The following is a 21,958-nucleotide window of genomic DNA, read 5'->3' as shown; positions in this document are numbered from 1 at the left end:
TAATGACTATGGATGATTATATAATTACAATATAAACATTTACAAATTTGGGAACAAAAAAAGCGTTTGCTGATTGTGCGTCGAGGTCGCCCCTTTTTTTTCCATGCAGACTGTCAGAGATCCTCACAACGCACAAGCTCCGTTTCTGTCGGGACCTCGTGCCGGAGAGCAGCCGTCATGCCGCCGGCTGGCGTTCGCACGCCGCCGCCTCCGGCGGCGGTGAGAAAACACCCAGATGAGAAGTGAACTGTGACCGTTTTTCATAAGGCATTAAGATTTCAGGACCAGGAGCAGGGCGCTGATTTCGACTACCTGGGAAATGTAGAAAAACGTACGGAATGAGTACAAATCATGAGTGTGCCACACCGAGAACAACGATGAAGAAGGTTTCGCCATTTAAAGTTTTTTTTCCTACTTTGGCAAAGAAAAAAAAACAACATTTTTTTGAAGCTTTCATGAGTCTTTGACAGTTTTTTGTTCATCAAAGGCCTCTTTGTTCGGAGTCAGTACAGTACTGTTGAGTCCCGTCGAAACGTTCCTTCGCTCCTGCCCGTGTCAGGTTTTCTCCACAGTCACATATGTTCAAGGCTCAGCTTCCCAACCAAACGCGTCGGCTTCAGCCAAAGTGTGCGGAATCCTCAGGTGAGTCCTCCGCTCAAGTCTTTGGCTTCCCTGTGTTCTCTGTGTGAGCGTGTATGATATTACAGCACTGTGCAAACTAAATGGAACAAACCCTACGAACCAAAACAACGGCTGGCCTTTCAGTCTGTGAAAAATTACCTTTCACTCAGGTGAAAAAGAGAAAAATAGAAAGGAACGTTCTTCTTTTTAGAAAGTGCCTCCGATCTCAGGCTATTTCCTTTATTCTGCGCATGTAGTCGTGCAGTTCCTCGGGGTCTTGAAAGCCCATATCCTGGCACACCCACTGAATGTCCTCCTCGTCCGCGATGGGGATGGAGTTGTAGGGCAGCTCCTCCGTGGGCAGCGTGGTGAAGGTGGTGAACTTGACTCTCTTGCGCTTGGAGGTGGGTGAACTGGCGTCCTCGCCGTTCTCCTTGGTGGAGCCCCCCGAGCTGCCGTCGCCCCGGCCGTGCACCTGGCTCTGGACGCTGGTCTGGGAGCTGCCGCTGCTGTGGTGGTCGCCGTGGCAGCAGGTCTGCACGCCCTCCAGGGCGTTGCTGGGGCTCTCCACCTGCTGCGGCGACAGGTCGCACTGGGCCCTCAGTGGCTGGCCGTTCCCCAGGAACACCCAGTGGTGGGAGTGGTCCATGTTGGCCTGGCCCTCGGGGGGGATCCGCTTGTGTCGGTACTTCAGCACAAACACAATGCAGTTGATGAGAAACACCAAGATGGCCAGGCAGAAGACGCCCAACAGAGCGTACATGCCGATCTCCAGGTCGGTCATGTTGCGAGGCGAATGCACAAAGTCGTCTTCCTCCTCTTCGTCGCTCTCGGTCGGCGGCTCTCGGTTGCCGATAGTGGGGAAGTTGGTGTAGTCGATGGGAACGCTGGCGGGCTGCTCGTTGGAAGTCTCATAAATCCTCCCGCTGACGTTGGGATCGATGATCGGACGGCGGGTGACGGGCGCCAGCTCCATCTCGCCCTCCGTGGTCACCTCCTCCTCGGAGTCCTCCTCGGGACCAAAGCGGACTTTGACGTAGACGGTGGCGGATGCGATGACGCTCTTACGTTTGGTCTTCTGGCAGGCCTCGCAGATGGTCATTTCCACGCGCACCAGCTCGCCGGACCCCTCGCCTTCGGCCACCACGGCGGGCCAGCGCTGCTGAGGCTCCTGGGACACCGACACCACCTTGTCGTCCAGCGTGGAGGCGTTCAGGTTGTAGTCTTTCGGATCGAAGTACGTGAGGGTGGCAGCGGTGTTGTCACTGAAGAGCATCCAGACAGACAAACTGGCCTCCTGCCGGAACACAAAAGAAAACAGAGAAAAGGGAGTTTTGAAGGAGAGTTTCTGAAATATATATTGTTCCTTTGATCAACAGGGGAAATAAACTATTTCAATTGAAACTTGGAATTTCAAGGCTTTTTCCTTGAAGTCGTTGCATTTCAGAACGCAGTAGAGACTCTTTGTGAGCATAAATGAAAAGATTCCACCTTATTTTATTGAAAAACTGTCTTAACTTCACACCCACAGTGGTCAGGCTGTATGTTGGAAAAAAACTTTAGAATGTTTAAATCTGTGGCTCCTGTACTTATTTCTTTAGCTTCACTGTGTGGAGATGATCTTTACTGGTCCTCTTGCTGTCAGACTGTAAGTGAGCTGCCTTCCCATGTGACATACCACGCCACTGTTAACATGAGCATCCTCCAGAGTTTTAGAGTTCATGTTTTGGTTTTCCGTTTATTTAATCAGAAGCACCGGGTAGCTTTAGTAGTGTTGAAATTACTGGAAAGATTGCTGTTGTTCCATTTTACTCTCGTCATTAGTTCATGAATATTTCAAGAAGAGCTAACACCCAGATTATAGAGCATCTTCCTCCTCCTATCACAGCAACACTAAAATGAATACAGACGTGAATATTATTAACAAGGGTGACTGGTAGAGTAACTGCTACTTTTTAAAGAAGTAACTGTACTCTAGTATTTCCAGCTGCAAAGACAAACGTGTAAAATGTGTGAATATTCTTGTGGTGAGAGTACTGTGATGATTGAAGGCCTCAGTGAATGTGTCATGTGAGTTTAATCTTCACATTTCCACAATGTGCATCAATGTTCCCACCTTAGCTTTCAACCACTTTCCCTGTTTTGGAAATATGAGCGGATGTAAACGGATCTTAAACAACTTCGATGATAAATTATGCATCAGTAAATATTATTTTGGGACCTTTTGCATCAAACTGTTCATGGAAGTCGTTCAGTTTGGAAATTCAGACACCGTGTGAAGGTTTGTGGAGTAGAAAAGTAGAAAAATGCAAGAAGACCTTGACTGTCAGGCTCGATCCGTCCAGAATCTACGCGTTTCATTCATTTGTGGAGTAATCGAGGACATTCGTAAAGTTCTCGACATGAAACCGAATCGAACAGCTTGAAATAGCAGCGGTGGTCCTGAGAGCTCCGCCTGCGTTTTACGACCTGGCCTCGGAGAGCACTTAGGACAATACATTACAATAATTTAATTTCAAGGTGGCCAAGAAGTGGAAAGGAGGAAAAATTGGAAATTAATGTCGTCTTCTCTCGCGACTTGGTCGACTTCTCAGGTCTGTGGGAGTCTTGCTCGTTTCTAACCCCGCCTCCCAACTCCCCTCCTTGTCCTCCCACTCACATGGGACCCTGTTATGTTGGGAACAACTTTATAGGCAGTCTGGCTATCGATAATAAACTATTAATTTTGAATTTCAATTAATAGTTGAATTAATAACAATTACCAAAATTAATAGTTTTATAAATTTTATGAGACCGTAAAACAAATTAGATATCATTTCCTGTTGAACAGGTGACACCCAGGTTATCTGATGCATTCCACATAAAAAATAGATGTTGTTAGTAATCATTAACTATCTCTGATCATTATTGACCATCATCGAAAGCCAAACTACCTATAAAGATGTTCCCAACACAGTGGAATCCCGCTTCCATGGAATCCGACATCATTTTCAAGACATGTAAACGTGTAACGATTCACTTGAAACGTTGTCGTGTAAACAGCCCGTCTGAAAACTTAACGCCATGGACCGATCCAGCCGAGATCTAGAGCGATTTGAAACGTCGACCTGCGTGAAAGTAAATCTTTTTGTTATTTTTTTTATGAGAAAAACTGCGGGAATGTTCGTATGGCGTAAGAACCAGACAAACAAACACCATCACTGATACACTGGGTTACTTTCTGAGCGAGTACCCAATTAGGATGAAGTCTTCAGAAAGACGGTGTTTACCTCAGCTCCACTGTCGTCCATCCAAATGAGATACTTTCCACAACACGCCAATACTTCTGCTAAAATAAAACAGCTTTTTGCTTAACTGGGGGTGTTAGAGGACGGCGTGCTTTGGAAGTAAATAGCATTAACTGCAAGCGCTCGTTATTTACTTCAGGTATAGGGCTGATTTCACACACACACACACACACACACACACACACACACACACACACACACACACACACACACACACACACACACACACACACACACACACACACACACACACACACACACACACACACACACACACACACACGCACAGAGCTTTCATAAATATGGAGTTTGCAGAGTAACCTGAATAGTTTTATGCTGCTGTGAGGTTTGCAGAATAAAACACACTGTAAATATTTACAGCAGCTTCAGACATGAAAGAGGACAACATTTCTTCCTTTTTACTTTCTGGAGGCAAAAGACTACAGGTTGTTAAGAGTTTGCTGAAATACGTTGAAAAATGTTATTATTTACGAGGATGGCTGCGCGATGGTGGAAAGCATCAGGGAAGTCTGGGGGTCTGGACTGGAACCCCCTTTATTGGAGTGAAGTGGACTCTTCTCGTCCTAATCCGTCATTGTAGGAAACAATGTGATGATACTGAACGCATTAGTGCCACATTAATATACACATGAATATATCAATGCGTCTGGTTCACACATTTAGGAATGTTGGTTTCTATGAGTGATGAAGCATTAGAGAGAGGTCTGGGTCTGGTCTGGGTCTGGTCTGGGTCTGGTCGGGGTCTGGTCTGGGTCTGGTTTGGGTCTTAGGATGTTCCAGTCTTGGTCTTGATGATGACACTAGTTTCTCCACATGTAAAGCTGCAGTTCATGGAAGATTCATGTCATATAATAAAATAATATAATAAAATATTGTGCAAATGAAGAGTTTTCCTGAGATGTTCCCCATTTCAGAGAGATTTTACTATTTTAAATCCAGTTTACTCAAAAGAAACCAGGACAAATCTTCAGGCAAAAGTTCATGTTATGACTCATTTTCTTTGTAACAACAGAGAACAGAATATCTATTGAACTATCTATTCAAATGATGTAATATACATGAATTACTTTATCTCAGCTGTTTGGTTTATTGTTTCTTCTTAGATAATAAATCTCTCACAAAACCACGTTTGACACCTTGTAACTTTAGTTTTACTAAGATGAATATTAATTCCATTGCCATTTACTTAATCGCTGTTGGGACAAGTCAACTGTTAGCAATAGCAGCATTAGCATTGGACAAAACTCCAAACCAGCAACATGAAAGATGTAGCATTAGCATTAGCATGTATACGAGCACCTTCCTTGGGCGTTACCAACTCTAACTAAAAGTTGGCCTGCCTTTCTCAGCGTTAGTTCATCACCACTTCTGTCTCTAGTAATTAATTAATATCAAACTAATAACACGGTTTCCATAAAAAAATTTATACCAGTTTTCTGTTTACTCTTCTTGAATACAACCGATAGCTTTAGCATTAACCAAAGCTGTTCTAGCCCTGCAACTATTTTGTGAAATGAAAATAAAGCTAATTCATCTTGAGCTAACTGAATCCACCATCAGCATTAGCACAGTAGCTGTGATTAGCATTAGCGTGCATGAAGAAAACTTAGCTCCCTCTGAGAATGAAAATATTTTCTAATTACATACAAAAATACAGAGAAAAAAAAACCCACACTGAAAAAGCTACTTTACCCAAAACAAAAAGAAATATATTGGAGGAACAGACAGATTTGATGAAATATCACACGCACACAAAGTAAAGATTATAGTGCAGCGTACTTTGTCTTCTGACACAATTTTAGAAGATGAAAAGCAAAATTTCAACGATGCGTGAGATACGAGATTATTTATATCTGTTCATTAGCTAGTGAATTAAAATGCTTCGGTAAGTTGTTGAAGAATGAAGAAAAAGATCCACACCTGCTATGTGCAGTTTCCTATAATTACACTGTATTTGGAAGAAGAGTTTTGGAAAAATAGCATTGAATAAATGAAGCCGTGCTCCATAGAGAAGACGAAGCCCCTTCCAGACCCTGTCTGGATATGAAGCGTGAACAGGAAGTGGCGACCGACCTGTTTGAGCGCGCTCAGTGTCTGTAGGCCGCTGGCCTTGGCCACCATGGTGTGGCTGTTCCCCGGGCTTGGCTGCAGCGACAGGGTCAGGCCCGACACGGCGTGGACGCGCAGGTCCGTGATGGAGACCTTGTCGTCCGTGACCGCGAACGCCGCCTCTCCCAGCACGGCGTCCACCGCCAGCGGAGACTCCACCTGCAGGGGAAACAAGACAAAACAAAACACCGGGGTAATTATTGTGTCTTGAGCTGACAGAGGCCCGTCGGTCCAGCCGGGAACAGACAACAGCTTTATTGTCTCTCTGAAGCTCATAAACTCCATGACAAGGCAATTGAGGATCAAAGTGCTTCGCACTGGTTGTTTGTCTCGTCTAGACTTCACGTCGATGGCTGCCAGTCCATCACCCAGGGAAAAATACCCAAACATTAAAAAATGGAGATGAAGCCCGTCACTGAACACGATCTGAGCTGCTCTCTCGCCTCGCGCTCATCCAAGCGTCGCCTCAAGCTCCTCCGGGGGTCCCGAGGGTTGTGACAGCCTTTCAGAGATCATCATTTCTCCAACAAATTGCAAGCAGAGGTCAGGAAGGCAGGGGAGGAACCCAATGGCCTCGTCCTTCCAGTCAGACGCTGAGCTGTGACGGCGGCCGGCGGGCTCCTCCAATCATCAGCAGGACAAACAGTCTCCAAACGGTCCACGTGGGATCATCGACCAGCTGAATAAAGTCACACTGCTTCCACATGACTGCCATCAACACTTTTCTGGTTTGTTGCTTCTGGCTGAGATCTATAATTACATGCAACTCTGTTTTTAGCCAAATCATCTGTGCAGGCCCTTTCACTTTTTCAGACTTCAGACCCCCCCCCCCCCCCCCCCAGACACACACACACACACACACCCACCCCACCTCCCCCCACCGCTGCACCCCACCCGTCCACATGGCACCATAAAAAAAAAAAAAAAGACTCAAAATGATGTAGTACATATGTCAGGCCTATAGGTGGCGATTCTGAGTGAGTAAATCCTGAAATAACATGACTTTTGATGAAAGTATTTCATTGAATTGTCCAGGACGGTCTCGGAGGGCCGAATGCTCCACGCTGTGGAGTTTAAACTGACGGAGAGCAAATAAATGCTTCACTTCCAAACGACGTCCTCACCTTCAGCGCCACCTTCACGTTTTATGTTCAGTGTCCGTACGTTGCTGCAACCCGGCCGCGCTCTAATTAGACGGCTTGATGACTTGTCAAACTTTGTGTTGCACAATTACAAGAATGATATAATGTTCTTTGCTAATGTCCTTTTAACCTACAGAGGTTAATGGCTGGAAACGATTACAAGCTGCTGTGTGTGTGTGTGTGTGTGTGTGTGTGTGTGTGTGTGTGTGTGTGTGTGTGTGTGTGTGTGTGTGTGCTCCTCTTCAGTTGCGGTTTAGTTTCACACTCCCTGTGAATCGGACGCTGCATAAAAGATCACAAAGTTTCCGAGTTATTGTGGAATATTTTTACCGTGTTAAAACTTCTGCAGTCGGTCAGGTCAAACTTTCTGATGCATATTTTGAGTCGTATTAATGGATTATTGCACCAGATTTCTGGTTATACGCGCATCTCACACACACACACACACACACACACACACACACACACACACACACACACACACACACACACACACACACACACACACACACACACACACACACACACACACACACACACACACACTGTAAGCCTGAGGCATGATGAGAAATGAGCGACCAGAGGAAGTTTTAAAGCATTCGTGAGCGAGATTCTGTTACATGACGGATCGCTTTCCCTGTGAGGGAAAATCTTTGAATTTAACTTAAAAGTTAGACCGTGACAAATTAAATGAAAACAAAACCAAAACTGAAAACACGCACAGAGCCACAGCCACTTCCAGGTTTCTTCCATGAGTCTCTGTGCTCCCGCCTGTCATGCCGAGTGTCTGACGGCTCATCCCTTTATGGACAGAGGGGTGACATCAGGGGCTAAATCAACTCTCTGCCACAAGCATGTTACCTAGACCCCGCGCACACGACAACGCCGTTTCATGTAACCGTCGGTTTTGTCCGATCAGCCACACGGCGTGGCGTTTTAGGAGCCTGAAAAGCTTTTCTTTTTAAAAAAAGGGTTCCAGGATTACTATTGCAACAACACATCATCAGTAGGGTAAAACTAACCTGAACTTTGAAAACGCTGCGTCGGGTTTGATGTGTGGATGGGATGACCTTTAACCCTGTGACCCTCTTTGTGATGTTGTGAGGAAAGACCAAATAGTAAAAAAAGAAAAAGTATACATAGTTGTGGATATAAGCGGACTTGTTCTGCGCAATTATAACCCAAAAATGTTCACAACAATGTCTGTGTCATACATACATTGTAGAAACGTTAAAAAAGTATGATCACCGAACAGAAACTAAACTTGTTCACGATTGTGATCCAGTCTCTGAGGTTAATCGCATCTGTCATTTCCCCAAATTTGTCATCATTTAACTGAATTCTGCGAGAAATGAGGCGCTGTAGTTGAAAGTTTAGCGTCAGTCCTTGAACCTCCCACATAACTGCTATTTTGAGCTTTTTATGACACAATTACCGCTGCAATAAAACAACACTGTGACCCCACATACGTAGAACAGAACACAATTGTTTATTTCTTTTATTATTTTACTTATCTGCTCAAAATGTAGCAGCGCGATCACAGAAGCAGCTTATTTTTACACTCAACAAGCTGGTTTTCATTGATATTTATAGAAGTAGCAGTTCTCATGGTTCACACACACTGAGCTTTCCAGAAGAACTAAAGCCAAGAACAAATTATGTTCTGACAAAATATCAAGAGGAGGAGAAAGAGAGTTCGTACATCACCAGCAACTTAATCACCAGCAACTTAATCACAGGCAACCTAATCACCAGTGACCTAATCACCAGCAGCGTTAGCTCGATGTCGCTCATTAGTTTAACTGCTCAGCATGTAACTCCGAGTCATGCTACATGCTAAAGAGTTTCGTTGCTTAGACAAAAATGTTAAATGCTACAAGCTAAAGAGTTTCGTTGCTTACACAACAATGTTAAATGCTACAAGCTAAAGAGTTTCAGGCTCACGCACCAGCAACGCTACATGCTCCATGGTAAAGAGTTTTGGGGCTTACATAATGACATGTTTAAGAGTTTCACGGTCACGCACCAGTGATGCTACATGCTCCATGCTAAAGAGTTTCAGGCTCACATACCGGTGATGCTACATGCTAAAGAGTTTTGGGGCTTACATAGCGACATGCTAAAGAGTTTCAGGCTCACATACCGGTGATGCTACATGCTAAAGAGTTTTGGGGCTTACATAGCGACATGCTAAAGAGTTTCAGGCTCACATACCGGTGATGCTACATGCTAAACATGATAAAAGTGACTGATACTCTCATTACCAGCAGCTCGGTCTAGCGCAGAGGGTAAAGCGCCGAGAGACACTACGCTCTGCGCTATGCTACTCTAGCCTGTGAGGCTGGTGGAGGAGGTTCACAGAAATGCATAGCCAATGCATCGTTTGCGTATGGAGTATGAATCAGACGTTATGGCATTTAATAAGTACTGTCATGGGTACTCATATCAGCAAGTAGTTAAAGTTTAGCACTCATACTCGCCCTTTAAATAAGTGGTGTCGGTGCATTCCTACTTTTAATGTTGAAACTGAAAGACATTTCATGATGTTTGACGACTCTTCACCTCTTTTTACAGTATCACACAGTTTGTCTCGTTAAAAAAACGGACCAGATTGCTTCTGATTTAAGTTGGTAATACGTCCGAATTCAGTGTTCAGCTTAATCCTTCCATATTATGTAGAAAGTTGTAGAATGTTGTAGAACGGAGGTTTTCAGGTTGTCCCAGTCCTCTAAGAGTTTGTGTTTAATTGGAAGGTAATTTATATTGTTTGGAGCTTAAAATAGTTCAACTAAAGAGCAGGATTGTTTAGTCGTTTTAGTTAATAAATTGTGACAGCTCTGGTTCTATTAATATTGTCTGATTGTGAAGTGGTGACCCTGTGAGGAGATCTGTTTGTGTCCCTGGATCTCCAAATAATCTCCCTGAACGTGGAGCGAACCGGGATCGTCTGCGGTCAAGTTTCCTCGCTGGCACAGATGCAGCCGCCGATTTCTAAACAACGCTCGGGAACACAAAGTGCTTCGCCTTTCAACCACAAATAATGCTTCAAACAAGCTTTTGTTTCATTAGACATAAAAAATATCCCAGCAAAAACCCAGGAGAAAGATTCTTTTCTCTCCGACTGTTATAAATTTGCAGTGTTTGGGATGTATTCCGGGGTGCATTCGCTGATGAAGTGCTGCAATTTGGGCTTCATTTTTATTCAGATTGCCTAATTTCCTTTTAGCACAGTTACTGATTTCCCAAGTTTCCCTCTATCCGAACATCCCGGACGTGTTGGCGCCTGCATGTGGAAAGAGACGGAGCTTTGTTGAGGAAGGTGCGAGTAAAGAAAGGATACTCGAGTACAGTTGTTGGCTGACGTCACCTGTTTTGTGCCCCAGGGTCAAAAAGGGACTTTCATCGAGTAAAAATGACCAAAACCTCGCAAAAGAATAGACAAAAAAAGAAAAAAAAAGAAGCTATTTTTGATTCAAGATTTGAAAACTTGTCTTTAAAGGTTTGGAGGGAATAGAGGAGTTTTACCAGATTACATCTCATCGAGAACAAGCAGGCTGCTCTCAAAAATCCAGGTGAAAGAAAACCTGCGGTGATCGAGCATTTCCTGTCCAGACAATAAATCAGTTTATACGAAATAAAAAAAGCACTTCTTGGCATGAGACCTTCCGTTTTTCTCACATTTTGCATCGGAGCAGAATGAAAACAAGAAACGTCTGCAGCAGCGGTGTGAAGCCGTCGTCTCACTACGGTCAGCCGGTGAGTTATCGGGTTAGCTGGTTAGCGTAATCATTCTGGTGGATGTCTTCGTCACATCCCGGTAATTAGAGGCTTAGCTTGTGAATACGTCACTGTAATCAGATAGTTCATTAAGTTTGTGGATCTTTCTGCTTCATCATGGAAATCTTAAGGTTTGCTCCTTTTAAACTGTCCATAATCCATCTGATACAGGCTAGTCTGTAACAGTGCTCTGTCCTCTGTCCAGCACTGTAAATACCCGTCCCCTCAGTAGGAGGCGATGGCGATGAGCGCTGCTCTGTGATGCTGAGGCGAGGTCAGCCGGAGCTCCTTCTGGCTCAGCTCCCTGCTGAATGTGTCATGGCCGCTGAAGGCCGGCGCAGTGAAGTGAGGCGGGGGGGGGGGTCACACTTTACATGTTCCCGAAGCGTCTCTGCTGAGCGAGCACATGGACGCTAGCTGCGGCGCTCCTTCACCCAAAGGGAGGATCAATAATGCAGCCGGGGCGGCAGACCGACCGGCAGAGTTACTCCACTAAAACTTGTCTGAGTGCTCAGTCGAGCGTCACACTACATCATCGTCTGCGAACGCTACGACACCTCGTCACTTCTCTCCTCGAGTCTTACGCTCGATAAATCACACTCTGGGCGCAAGGCGCAGAGGAAGACGAGGGGAAACGCACGCAGCCTTCACCTTCTGCTCGCTGCAGCAGAAACACACCTGAGCTAAAGTCACCTGTCCTCACATCGACAGGACACCAAATGCACGCCGAACACACCCGAAGACGCCACGTTCAACACCTTTTCACTCCCCTCTCTGCTCTCAGAGCTCAGCTATATTTAATCCAATGTTGTGATGCCTGAATTTCCAGTTTCTGCCTTCACTCTCCTCGATCACGCTGCAACTGGTTCAACGTTTCACTTCCTCGCTCCGTTTCCACCGCAAGTACAGAGAGGCTGCAATCGCGGCAAAGCTAAATATATGAGGATGGATGTAACGAGAGTGCACTGAAATGAGTACTGATTAGAGTACTTATTAAATGCCATAAAGCTTAACTTATACTCTATACGCAAACAATACTGTATATGAAAGCTATGCAGCAATGCTACGTCACCTCCAACAGCCTCACACTCAAAAGCAGCGCAGCGCATAGCATCTTTCAACACACTGCGCTATGCTTGTAGCTTGCAGCACGACTCGGAGCTACGAGCTGAGCAGTTAAACTACTGAGCAACATCGGGCTAACTCCGCTGGTGATGAAGTTGCTGTTGTACCAACTATCTTTCACCTCCTCTTAATATTTTGTCAGAACATAATTTACAGTCTGTCTTACGTTTGTCATCCTCATTAATCGTAAAGAATCTCCAAAGTGCGACATCGCTCGTCCTCTCTTGCACACCTGCGGGTGACGCTGCTGTCAGATGACGTTCGGTAATACTCGTCGGGTTGTATCCGGAGGTTTCATGAGTACTCTGCACGGTCTTGGACCTGATACCCTACAATAGTATCGTTATCAGTGCATCCCTGATGAAACCATGTTATTCCGACACTGCTGGGAATGCTAATGCTATGTAGGATTTTGTCCTTATTTCTAATGACTATGACTAAATTCAAATTTATGTTACAATTTTAACCCCCAAAAATGCATTATTCGCCATTTTACAGTATTTTACAAACTGCTCAGCTACCATGTATGCTAGCAGCTGGGCAAAATGTTTTTATTTTAAATGAGCTAATTCGGCCAGATAAGTTTCTTTTTTATTGTTTTACAATGAAGACAAATGTATTCACAAAGTTCAGAAAGTCTGCGTCAGAAGGCAGGTTAGAAGTTTGTGTGGATGGATGTAGCGTGTTACTTTTCTTACATTAATTAATAGTAAGGCGACGTAACATCTTTAGCAGCTAAACCTTATGAAATTTCAGAACGCATGACTGTTTTTCCTGCGCATAAACTCCTCCAAGTATTATTTGTGATCTCCTGCCTGATGTCTCATATTTCTATGTGTGCACACCTCGGACGGGTCGGTCCAGTTCTCAAGCCGTTTGGTTATTTTCCTTTAATCCTTCCATCAGGGTAATTATCGCTGCAGAGCGGCGAGATGTGTCCTGCCTCTTCCTGCTCACTTGCTTCCCTTCCGAACGGCTGGACTGATGAAATACAAACGTAATACCTCCTGAAACTGCAAAGTTCAAACTTGACCTCATGTTTGCAGCTTTCTGCATCCCGTAAACTTTAAAGCGATCACACAGCTGCCCACGTCGCTCAGTGAGTGGGAGAGTGAAGCTGCAGAGTGAAGTTTGGCCCATTTCCTGCAGGGCGAGGCTTCCACCGCCGCCGCCGCCGTTTGTCACTCCCAGAAATCCCCGTCTGGGGTGAAGTTTATGACTTTATTGGACTTCACGGGCACACCGAGGATGACGGAGGAGAGATGACACACCACAAACGTCCTCAGAGAGTTTTTAGAGTGCAGAAAGCAAACGCAGCCTTAAACTTCACCCGTCGTGTGGTTGACGACGCGCCAGAGCTGCTGTTGAGAAGAACACGTTACTATTAATATATTACTGTTATAAAATCATCAACTAACATCCAGATTATAGAGCATCTTCCTCCACTAACTAACGTTAGTTCATTTGAACTAGTTAGTTCCACTTCATACTTTCGCGATATGGACAATGTGAATTATTAAAGAGTTGGATTATGTAATTTACAGACTCATGACGTTGGTCGAGCTCTCCGTTTTCAGGAGTCACCAAATAGATTTTGGATTTCTTTCTAATAAATACCGTACATCCCCCTCAGAATCCACTTTAAAGCATCTAAAGACTTCAACACTGAAACAGGAAGTCATGCTTTGGCGGTACATGCCATCCTGATTATACATCATGAGCACAGATTATGCAGATTAGACTTGATTATATTTACATTCTGCTCTCTGCTGCACGTTTGCTGAGACATTACCATACGAGGTGTCTGATCAAAGCAGGAACAGAGAATTTGCTCCAAGTCGGGCTTTTCACTTCGAGAAGCAGCTATTGTTCAATAATCCTCGGGATTAAACCTCCATTTCCCACCAGGTTCCGTGGATTCTTCGAAAGTCCTCATTTCCCCCCTTGATGTTCCGAAGTAAAAGTTTCCATTTATCGTCTAATTAATATCTTCCATATGTACATATAACCTCTGAAAGCATTGAGATTCGGTCCTTTGTCCGTTCCCCTGCTGAGGACTGTCAGATGAGACCCAGAAAGACTCAATCCGTGCAATAATCATCAACCACTTCACCAAGAGAGACAGAGATGAATGAGTCTGAAATATTGCACTAAATAGACAAAAATTCCTGCCTTTCGTTATTCATATTCATGAAGTGGTGGACAATTCCAATTAGTCTCGTCAGACAGGAAGACGAATTTAAATCCCCCGACAGGCTGAAATGTTCAGAAAGACGAACATTGTTCCTTCCAGAATCTGCAGCTTCTGCAGGTCTGTGTGCAATGATCTGTGAACAGGAAAATCTTTTAAACCTGGTTGTGATTTGAGTTTTGTAATGTTTCGTTTGCATGACACGACATGACATCGAGTCCAAAACGTTGCTGCGTGAATGTGAAACCTCTCTGAAATGAAGATGCAAAAATTATGCGTTTTCACCCAAAAGGTTGTGGTGTAAGTTTCTGTGTGCATGCAGTTCAGTTTAATACAGAGTCTCGGCAAATCTGCCGGATGATTTTCGGAAGTAGGAAACAGGAATCAAACTCTGAATAAATCCTCAATTTTTTTAGATGTTTGCAAGAAAACTGCGCATGTTATTACAATGAGCTGTGTTCAGCTCGCGCCACCATCAGGCCAAAAGTAATCTAATACAATGGAAGCAGGATCTAAAACCTAACCCTAATATATATTTATATATACCCTATAACCCTAATATATATATATATATATATAGGTTTTAGATCCTGCTTCCATTGCATTAGACTACTTTTGGCCTGATGGTGGCGCAAGCTGAACACAGCTCATTGTAATAACATGCACAGTTTTTTAGCAAACATCTAAAAAGTGGAGGATTTATTCAGAGTTTGATTCCTGTTTCCTACTTCTGAAAACTTCTAAAACCTAACCCTAATACATACATATATATATATATATATATATATATATATATATATATATATATTAGGGTTAGGTTTTAGATCAAACTTCCAATGTATTAGATTGAATACATTTACCACATCTTTCTTTGTGTCAATTCTTTTTCTACTTTGTCAATTACACATTTGAATTGAAGAAATCCACCGATGAACCAATGAAATACTTATTTCGCTCCATTTCTATCGGTTGGGTTCACTGCAGTGTTTAAAAGTTCTTTGAAAGATGAGTTCATTTCGTACGTCCTAATTTATTTATATATTTCTTGTCAATGTGGCTCGTTACGTCTGGTAGTAAATGGATGAATAATTGTTGATACCCTTCAACAGATTGCAGATGATCCATCGCTCGTTCAGAATGATGGATCGCAGCTTGTATCTCTCCCTCCAAACGTTGTACCGTCAGAAACATCCATCAGGCGTCGTGACAGGCTGAAACTGCTCCACACTCATCTCCATCCCCGCGGACGACCGCTGAAGCTCGTGTGAATTACAGCTTCCTCCGTCCGGAGAGCTTCTGAACTGGACAACTGGAGGTTCGGGGTTTCCCTCACAGAGCTTCAACCGCCAGCGTCTCGCTTCAACGCGCCAGCGTCTCGCTTCAACCGCCAGCGTCTCGCTTCAACGCGCCAGCGTCTCGCTTCAACGCGCACGCCGACAATTAGCATCTAATCGTGCAGATTTAGGAACGAAGCGAAAAAGGAGACGGAAAACAATCAAAGTGGAGTTTGAAGCAAATGAGAGGAAATAAGGACCACAATTACCACTGTGTTTCTTACGTACGCCTCCGGATTTGACCCACCTGAGCTGCTGTAGTTCACGACTGATCGCTGCTCAAGGCATTTTAGGTCACTTTAGTTGAGGTGTTAAAGCGTTGCCATTTTTAAAACATCCTTATGAAGGAAGCTGTTAAAAAAAAGATGATTAGAGAAGATTTAAGGAAGGAGTTTTAGTTATTTCTGTTATGTTGACACCGTGCGGAGCAGCTGTCTCTCTCTGATCGACTCACGTGGACATATTTTAGCTTTAGCATTGGCATTAGCATTACCACGACTCTGACTTGTTGTTACCTGAGATTCAGCCCTTGTTTACTTGAGGGTTTTCGAAAAGTAGTGTTTCCCTTCCATTTCCACAGTGGCGGTGTCAGGTCTCTGTGTCTGCCCCTGTGTGTCTCACCTCGTGTTTCCAATCAACCAATGAAGTTCTCCCTCTGTGTGCTCCGTCGTTGTGTTCTACCTGTGTCTACCCTTCCCTGTGCATTTAAACTCCTCTCCCTCTTGTTGTCCTTGTCGGATCGTCTTGTCTACGTCTCGTCAACATGTCTCGCCTCTTGTCAGCTTGTCGCTCCTCTTGTTGTCAAGTTATTCAAATGTAAGTGATTTATTAGTAAAAGTCCTTGAGTTCATGTTTCCTGTGTGTTTTCTGCCTCTAGGTAGCAGTAACACATTAGTAAATAATTCATTTTGACAAAGTAACATCACAGTTACAGTTGCTGAAGTTTGAGTTACTCAGTATTTGTTAGATAAAAGCAGAGCTGCTGTCTCAGTCCTGATCACCAATCAGAATGTTAGCTTTAGCATTAGCATTAACGCCATAATTATCAGAGACAAGCCCAGAAACCTGATGGACCAGCAGCGGCCCCTCAGGAGCGTGAGGTTACCTTCAGCACGGTGGATCCCAGCTCCAGACCCACCAGGACCGTCCGGTCCACCAGCTCTGCTACCCGGGGGTCGGCCACCTTCAGGGAGTCCTGGACCAGGTCCGTGACGTCCACCTGCCAGTCCGGCCCCATCATGGTGATAACCTGGTCCGTGCCCTCTGTGGAGGTGGTGTGGAACTGGGTCAGGACCTTGACCAGGGCCCGCTGGTACTGCAGCGTGCAGCCACGGCTCACCCGCCGCTCGTCGTCGTCGTCGTCGGTGTCGCTGTCTCTGGTGCTCCTGCAGGCAGAACCGGAACAGAACCGTTAGCATATAAATCATCTCAAACTGCTGTGCCGGTGCATGGGGCAGATCTGGAAGGTTTGGAGGGCAAACATTTCGACCTGCGGGGCAAAAATAAAGGCAGCTATAGATTGCTCTTACACTTTTTGCAAATATTTGGCGGTTGCCATGGAAACAGACATCGTTTTCAAAACATTGAGTAACGTCGGGGAAACTTTTCTGAAATGAAAACACAAAAAAAAATTTTCACTTGGAATGTCGTGTAAGCAAGGCCTGAAGGCTCCTACAGATTGTGTTATTTCAACAAACTTATAAGTTCACAGCGAGCCACACTGTACGACACGGATTTAATCAACGTTGGTCCACGACATGAAGTGTGCTGTGTGCAGACTGTACCATGAAAACAAGCTGAATCACAGCCTACGACGACGTGAGCCGATGCGATCGCACAAGAATATGTGATCAAGCAATAACAAAAATAAACATAAAGGAGTCTCTGCGTTGTTGGAGATAAATCCCCAGGAGCAGGATGAGAATATGGAGGCTGTCGTGCCTCAAAGAGAGGCCAACTTGAGATGATAATTTTGCAAACGGAGCTTGAAGTACTTGTTAGCATCCACTATTTACTAGCATCTACTAGCGTTGTAGCTCAGCAATTGTTCTTAAAAAAAAATAAAAACAACAACATGGCCATTGTAAAATAAAACAGCCCAAAAAATTTTTTTTTTAAAAAAGAAGGTAAAATTAAAACATTTTATGTACGGATTTACTGTTGTTGTCTCTCATTTTCCAACAAAACCCACGACATGTAAACGTAAACCGCCGCAGGTTCAGTGTGGAACGGCTGAGGATCGTACAGTGTGGAGCAGCTTTCAGAGTTCTGGTGGGAAAACTTGTGGTTCTGGTTCTTACTGGTGATTCATCCAAACATGACGACTTTAAGCATGAGGAAAAAGTAAAAGCCATCACCGTTCATAACTCGCCGCTCCTTCAGAACGAGCATCTGCTGCTAAATGAAGCTCAGTGCTGAGTCACAACGCCGCGTCTCAATTTGTGCCGTCTGTTCTGGAGGGGCCGCACTCGTATTATAATTTGACATCGTAACAGTGATGAGAAACTTGGCGCCACTCCACACAAATCCATCACATTACCGGTTGTGATGCAGCGGCGACGGGGAGGGAGCTATAGAAGGAGTTAAAAAAAAAAGAGCCAGCTGGGGGAGGGATGATAAGCGCCACAAAGCAGGATGGGTGTCCTTCTTATTGCACAGGAGCCCTGGGGGGCGAGGTTAAACATGCCAGGTGCGTCACCCACCGAACGCAATCTGCTCACTCCGCAACAACATGTATGAGTGGTCCAACTTACCTCAGCAGGCTTGAAAACCTGCCAGTTTCTCCCCCAAAAAAACTAAACAAAAAAACACTCCTTCGCTTAATCTTTACTTTGACTTAACTATCCGAAGGAGTTGAGATTCAGGAGAGATGGCGGGCTGTCAGGCGCCGGCAGCGTGGGGAGCCCACTGACCCATCCAAGAAGCCCATTCCATTATGAGACTAAGCACTTCTGTCCCCAAGCCTCATAAACGCTTCAAGTCGCATGCAGGCCAGCAACTTTCTGTGGGAGTGCTTTGAGTTCAGAAGCCACATGCAGCCCGGCTGAGCAGAAGGACTGATAAATACGAGGGATGTTAGGATCAGAGTTCTCATGACCGATGGGAGTATCAGAGGCAGGTGAAGAGCTGCGTGCAGCTCGCGAGCCGTGGTTTCTCCACCCCACTGCTTAGAAAGTGACATGAACTTGATATTCCTCATCATCTCTTGGACATCCTCTTTCACGTGTTGTTTGAGGGTGATTCCAAACCTTTTTCTTGAAGGACCAGAAGTTTAACCATCGTAAACCCAGACAACGAAACGATAACCACCTCCACCACCTCCACCACAGCCTGTACAGTGATGAAGCTGAAGGACCTTCCTTTTGCACAATATGTAATCCAATTTCTTTATATTTCTTTTATGTCTTTGTTAAAGCACTGTGAATTGCCTGGTGAGTGAATGGTGCTCTATAAATACATTTGCCTTGCTATTCTGTGCTGATGAGTTCCTGTTCTCTGAGGATGAAGCCTTTGGGCTCACACTCCGTCCCGGGGTGTTTGGTGATCTGGTGTTGTTCCAGCTTGAACCGTTTCAAACTTTCATTCACCAGTTTTTCCACCACAAAGATGCATTCAGCACAAAATCCTGTCCATTGCCTTGGTGAAGACATATTCTACGTAATTCTCTTGGTACAATGTTTGTACCTTTCTGACATTCAGTTGAATTCTCTTTATCCTCACGTGTTGTCATTCTTTCTCCAGCTGCTTACACTGTTAATGTTAACACTTAGTAGTTTTGTGCCATGACTGAATTAAATGCAGACCAGAAGTCTGAGTCGACCTTTCACCAAATACCAACCAGGAAGAGTCAGGCAAAGAACAGACTCACTAAAGTGACTCGAAATACAACCGAAGCGAAACCTTGATGTCACATTGAGCCGCTTCAGTGTCTTTATGTATTTTTTACACTTTGCCTGCCTTCGATCTTCTGCTGGGCCATTTTTATTTCGATACCTGTGCTTTAACATCCCTCCCACCCACTGGCTTTGAACCGTCGTGAACTGTGAGATTTATCTCCTCACTCCTCATCATTCCCACAAATACTTCATCCTGCAGTCTGCACCTGTACGCTGGCAGGTTGGACCTGGGTAAAACTCTCACGGCTCATTGAAGACAGGCATGAAGTCATTCACCCTTCACCTCGTGGACCTTCGTTCCTCGACCATCGATCACGTCGACGGTTGCATGTGTTGCTCTGAAATGAGTATAAATGTGAAAGGCTTTTATAGTAGGTGGAACTTATCGACCTGACAGGTAAAAGCTACAGCGATCGGGGGTGATTCCAGCAGAAACTGTACACAAGCAGTCTGGAAAACACAGAAATGATGTTTGGCTGCAACGAGAAAAACTGAAATGTGGTTTCTGTTATTAGAAAATCACAAACTGAGCTTTGTATTAACTTGCAGGTGGATTACTTTACATTTGTTTCCGGTGTTTCTGTGTCTTTCTGATAGTATGACGGTTTATGGTGGGTAAATGAATTGCTGTTAGCTTAGCGCTAGCAAAGTACTATTCTTCACTCTTTATTTAGTAAAGTCTGGGTTCATTTGTTCAGCATATGAGTTCCCTAAATTGCAGACTGTTTAGTATAGCCTGTCTGTATTCTCGCGAGATTGTGAACTAACTGATTCTTAGTGTTTCAGTGAAAGAAGCAGCGAGCGGTGGTTAGCTTAGCTTTACAATTTTACAGGTGGACTTTTTAAAACATAAGAGATGGTTTGAAGTATGTTGCCTATTTATCATTATTTGAGGTTGTTTTCTTCAGTTAATGAGACAATTGTGAGTTGTTGAAACTTTCCAGCACTGTTGTGAAGTTAACATTCATGAAGCAGCGAGTGGCAGCTCGCTCGCTTTTAGCATTTTACCAATGCGGTTTTCCTTTACTGCACATGGTTTTCAGAATGTTAGCCGTCTGTTTAGCATTACTCAAGTTTGCTTCCAAAGACTGAATGTTGAGTTTTGGGGACCCATTTATGCGACAATGGTGCTCAGATTCACTGAAGATGCAACTTTTTGAAAACGTTCTGTCTGCGTGGAAATGTGGAAAAACGCAAATTCACTCGGGCTCCACCTCCTTGTAGATGGCGGAAACACTGCTCATGCTCATGCTCACCACAGTCAGTAACTAGTAGTTGTGCACATGCTTAGCAGTGTTGTACAAGTTACTTAGAAATAGTAATTAGTTACTGATTACTTCCCCGAGAAAGTAATCCCTTACACTAATCGTTACTTGAAAAAAGTAATGAGATTACAGCAGTGCTGTGATGCTCAGTGGAGACACACAGAACAATGTTTCTTCTGTGGTGTCATGACTCCCAGTCCATATTCTCCTTGGACTTGGTACTTTTATTTTGATGGTCATAACGGCCGTAATAACAATCCAACTTGGTCATCTGTCCACTAGAATGGCCGTGTTCTCCCAATGTCAATGTTTAGAGAGCGTTGTTCTCTGCTGTATGTGTGTGAGGTCAGGTGTCATTACAAAAACAAAAACAGCAACAAATAATGGCTCAACATGAAAGAGAAATATTTTTTTAGCATTTCTACCGTTTCCATGGAAACGGACATCGCTTTCAAAACGTTGCTGTGTAAACGCCAACATATTATGAAACAAAAATTCAAAAATGATGTGTTCTCACTTGAAATGCAAACGAGGCCTAATGAAAAGTCATTAGGCCTCGTTTGCATTTCAAGTGAGGCCTAATGAAAAGTCATTTGTTAGGGAGCAGTCTCCAGGTTCGATGTGACGATCAGTTGGACTTTATAAGTGTCGGCAGCATCATTTCATGTGTGAGAGTCGTTTCAGGACATGCAGTCACAGATGTACTTGGAGGAAAGGCGACTTAACTCAACAGCAGCCGCAGAGACCGCACACTCAGTTACTCATTCGGTTAAAGGCAGAGAAAAACCACAGGAGACATTAAGACTCGCTCTGTCTCTGTCGAGCAGTTTCACAACTCTTGGCTCAGGTCAGCAAAAGTTTACCTTCCCCAGTCTGCACCTGAAAATAAGGTTGATATTTTTCTCTCCCCCAGAAGAATATTGTCTGTTCTTATTAGAGTCTCTGATACAAGCATACAAGCTGAAGCTCCAGTGCACATGGGCTGCCTGCCCGATTACACTCCCTTTCCTTTTTTAGAGCTTGTTCCTGGATAATGCAGCCAGTGAGCAATTCTGCCGCAGCGTGGCCGAGGCCCGGCGCAGGCCAGGAGGCCTTGCTGCACTCCTACGTTCACTACTTGTCACTTTGCAGTAGCAACGGGAGGCGGGACGGAGACACTGCAGCTGGGAGGAAAACAGAAGTGGAGGAAG

The 21,958-nt window shown here is 44.4% G+C and overlaps 1 protein-coding gene across 1 annotated transcript in view; it reads right to left on the bottom strand.

Moving 5' to 3' along the window:
- Positions 1 to 847: 847 nt before the first annotated feature.
- tmem132e (transmembrane protein 132E) overlaps positions 848 to 21,958 on the bottom strand; it is a gene marked incomplete at its 3' end in the record, with an annotated part of 142,252 nt that continues 121,141 nt past the window's right edge. Inside the window, exons 7-9 of the mRNA XM_080483873.1 lie at positions 16,713 to 16,992; positions 6,003 to 6,197; positions 848 to 1,918 (exon numbers count right to left, since the gene is read on the bottom strand). Of these exons, the coding sequence (XP_080339999.1) occupies positions 848 to 1,918; positions 6,003 to 6,197; positions 16,713 to 16,992 (1,546 nt within the window). The remainder of the gene's footprint in view (positions 1,919 to 6,002; positions 6,198 to 16,712; positions 16,993 to 21,958) is intronic.

The sequence above is a fragment of the Lipophrys pholis genome, assembly GCF_963383615.2.
Source record: "Lipophrys pholis genome assembly, chromosome: 16".
NCBI classification, from domain to species: domain Eukaryota; kingdom Metazoa; phylum Chordata; class Actinopteri; order Blenniiformes; family Blenniidae; genus Lipophrys; species Lipophrys pholis.
The sequence above is the reverse complement of the archived record's forward strand: the minus strand, read 5'-3'. Positions and strand labels throughout refer to the sequence as shown.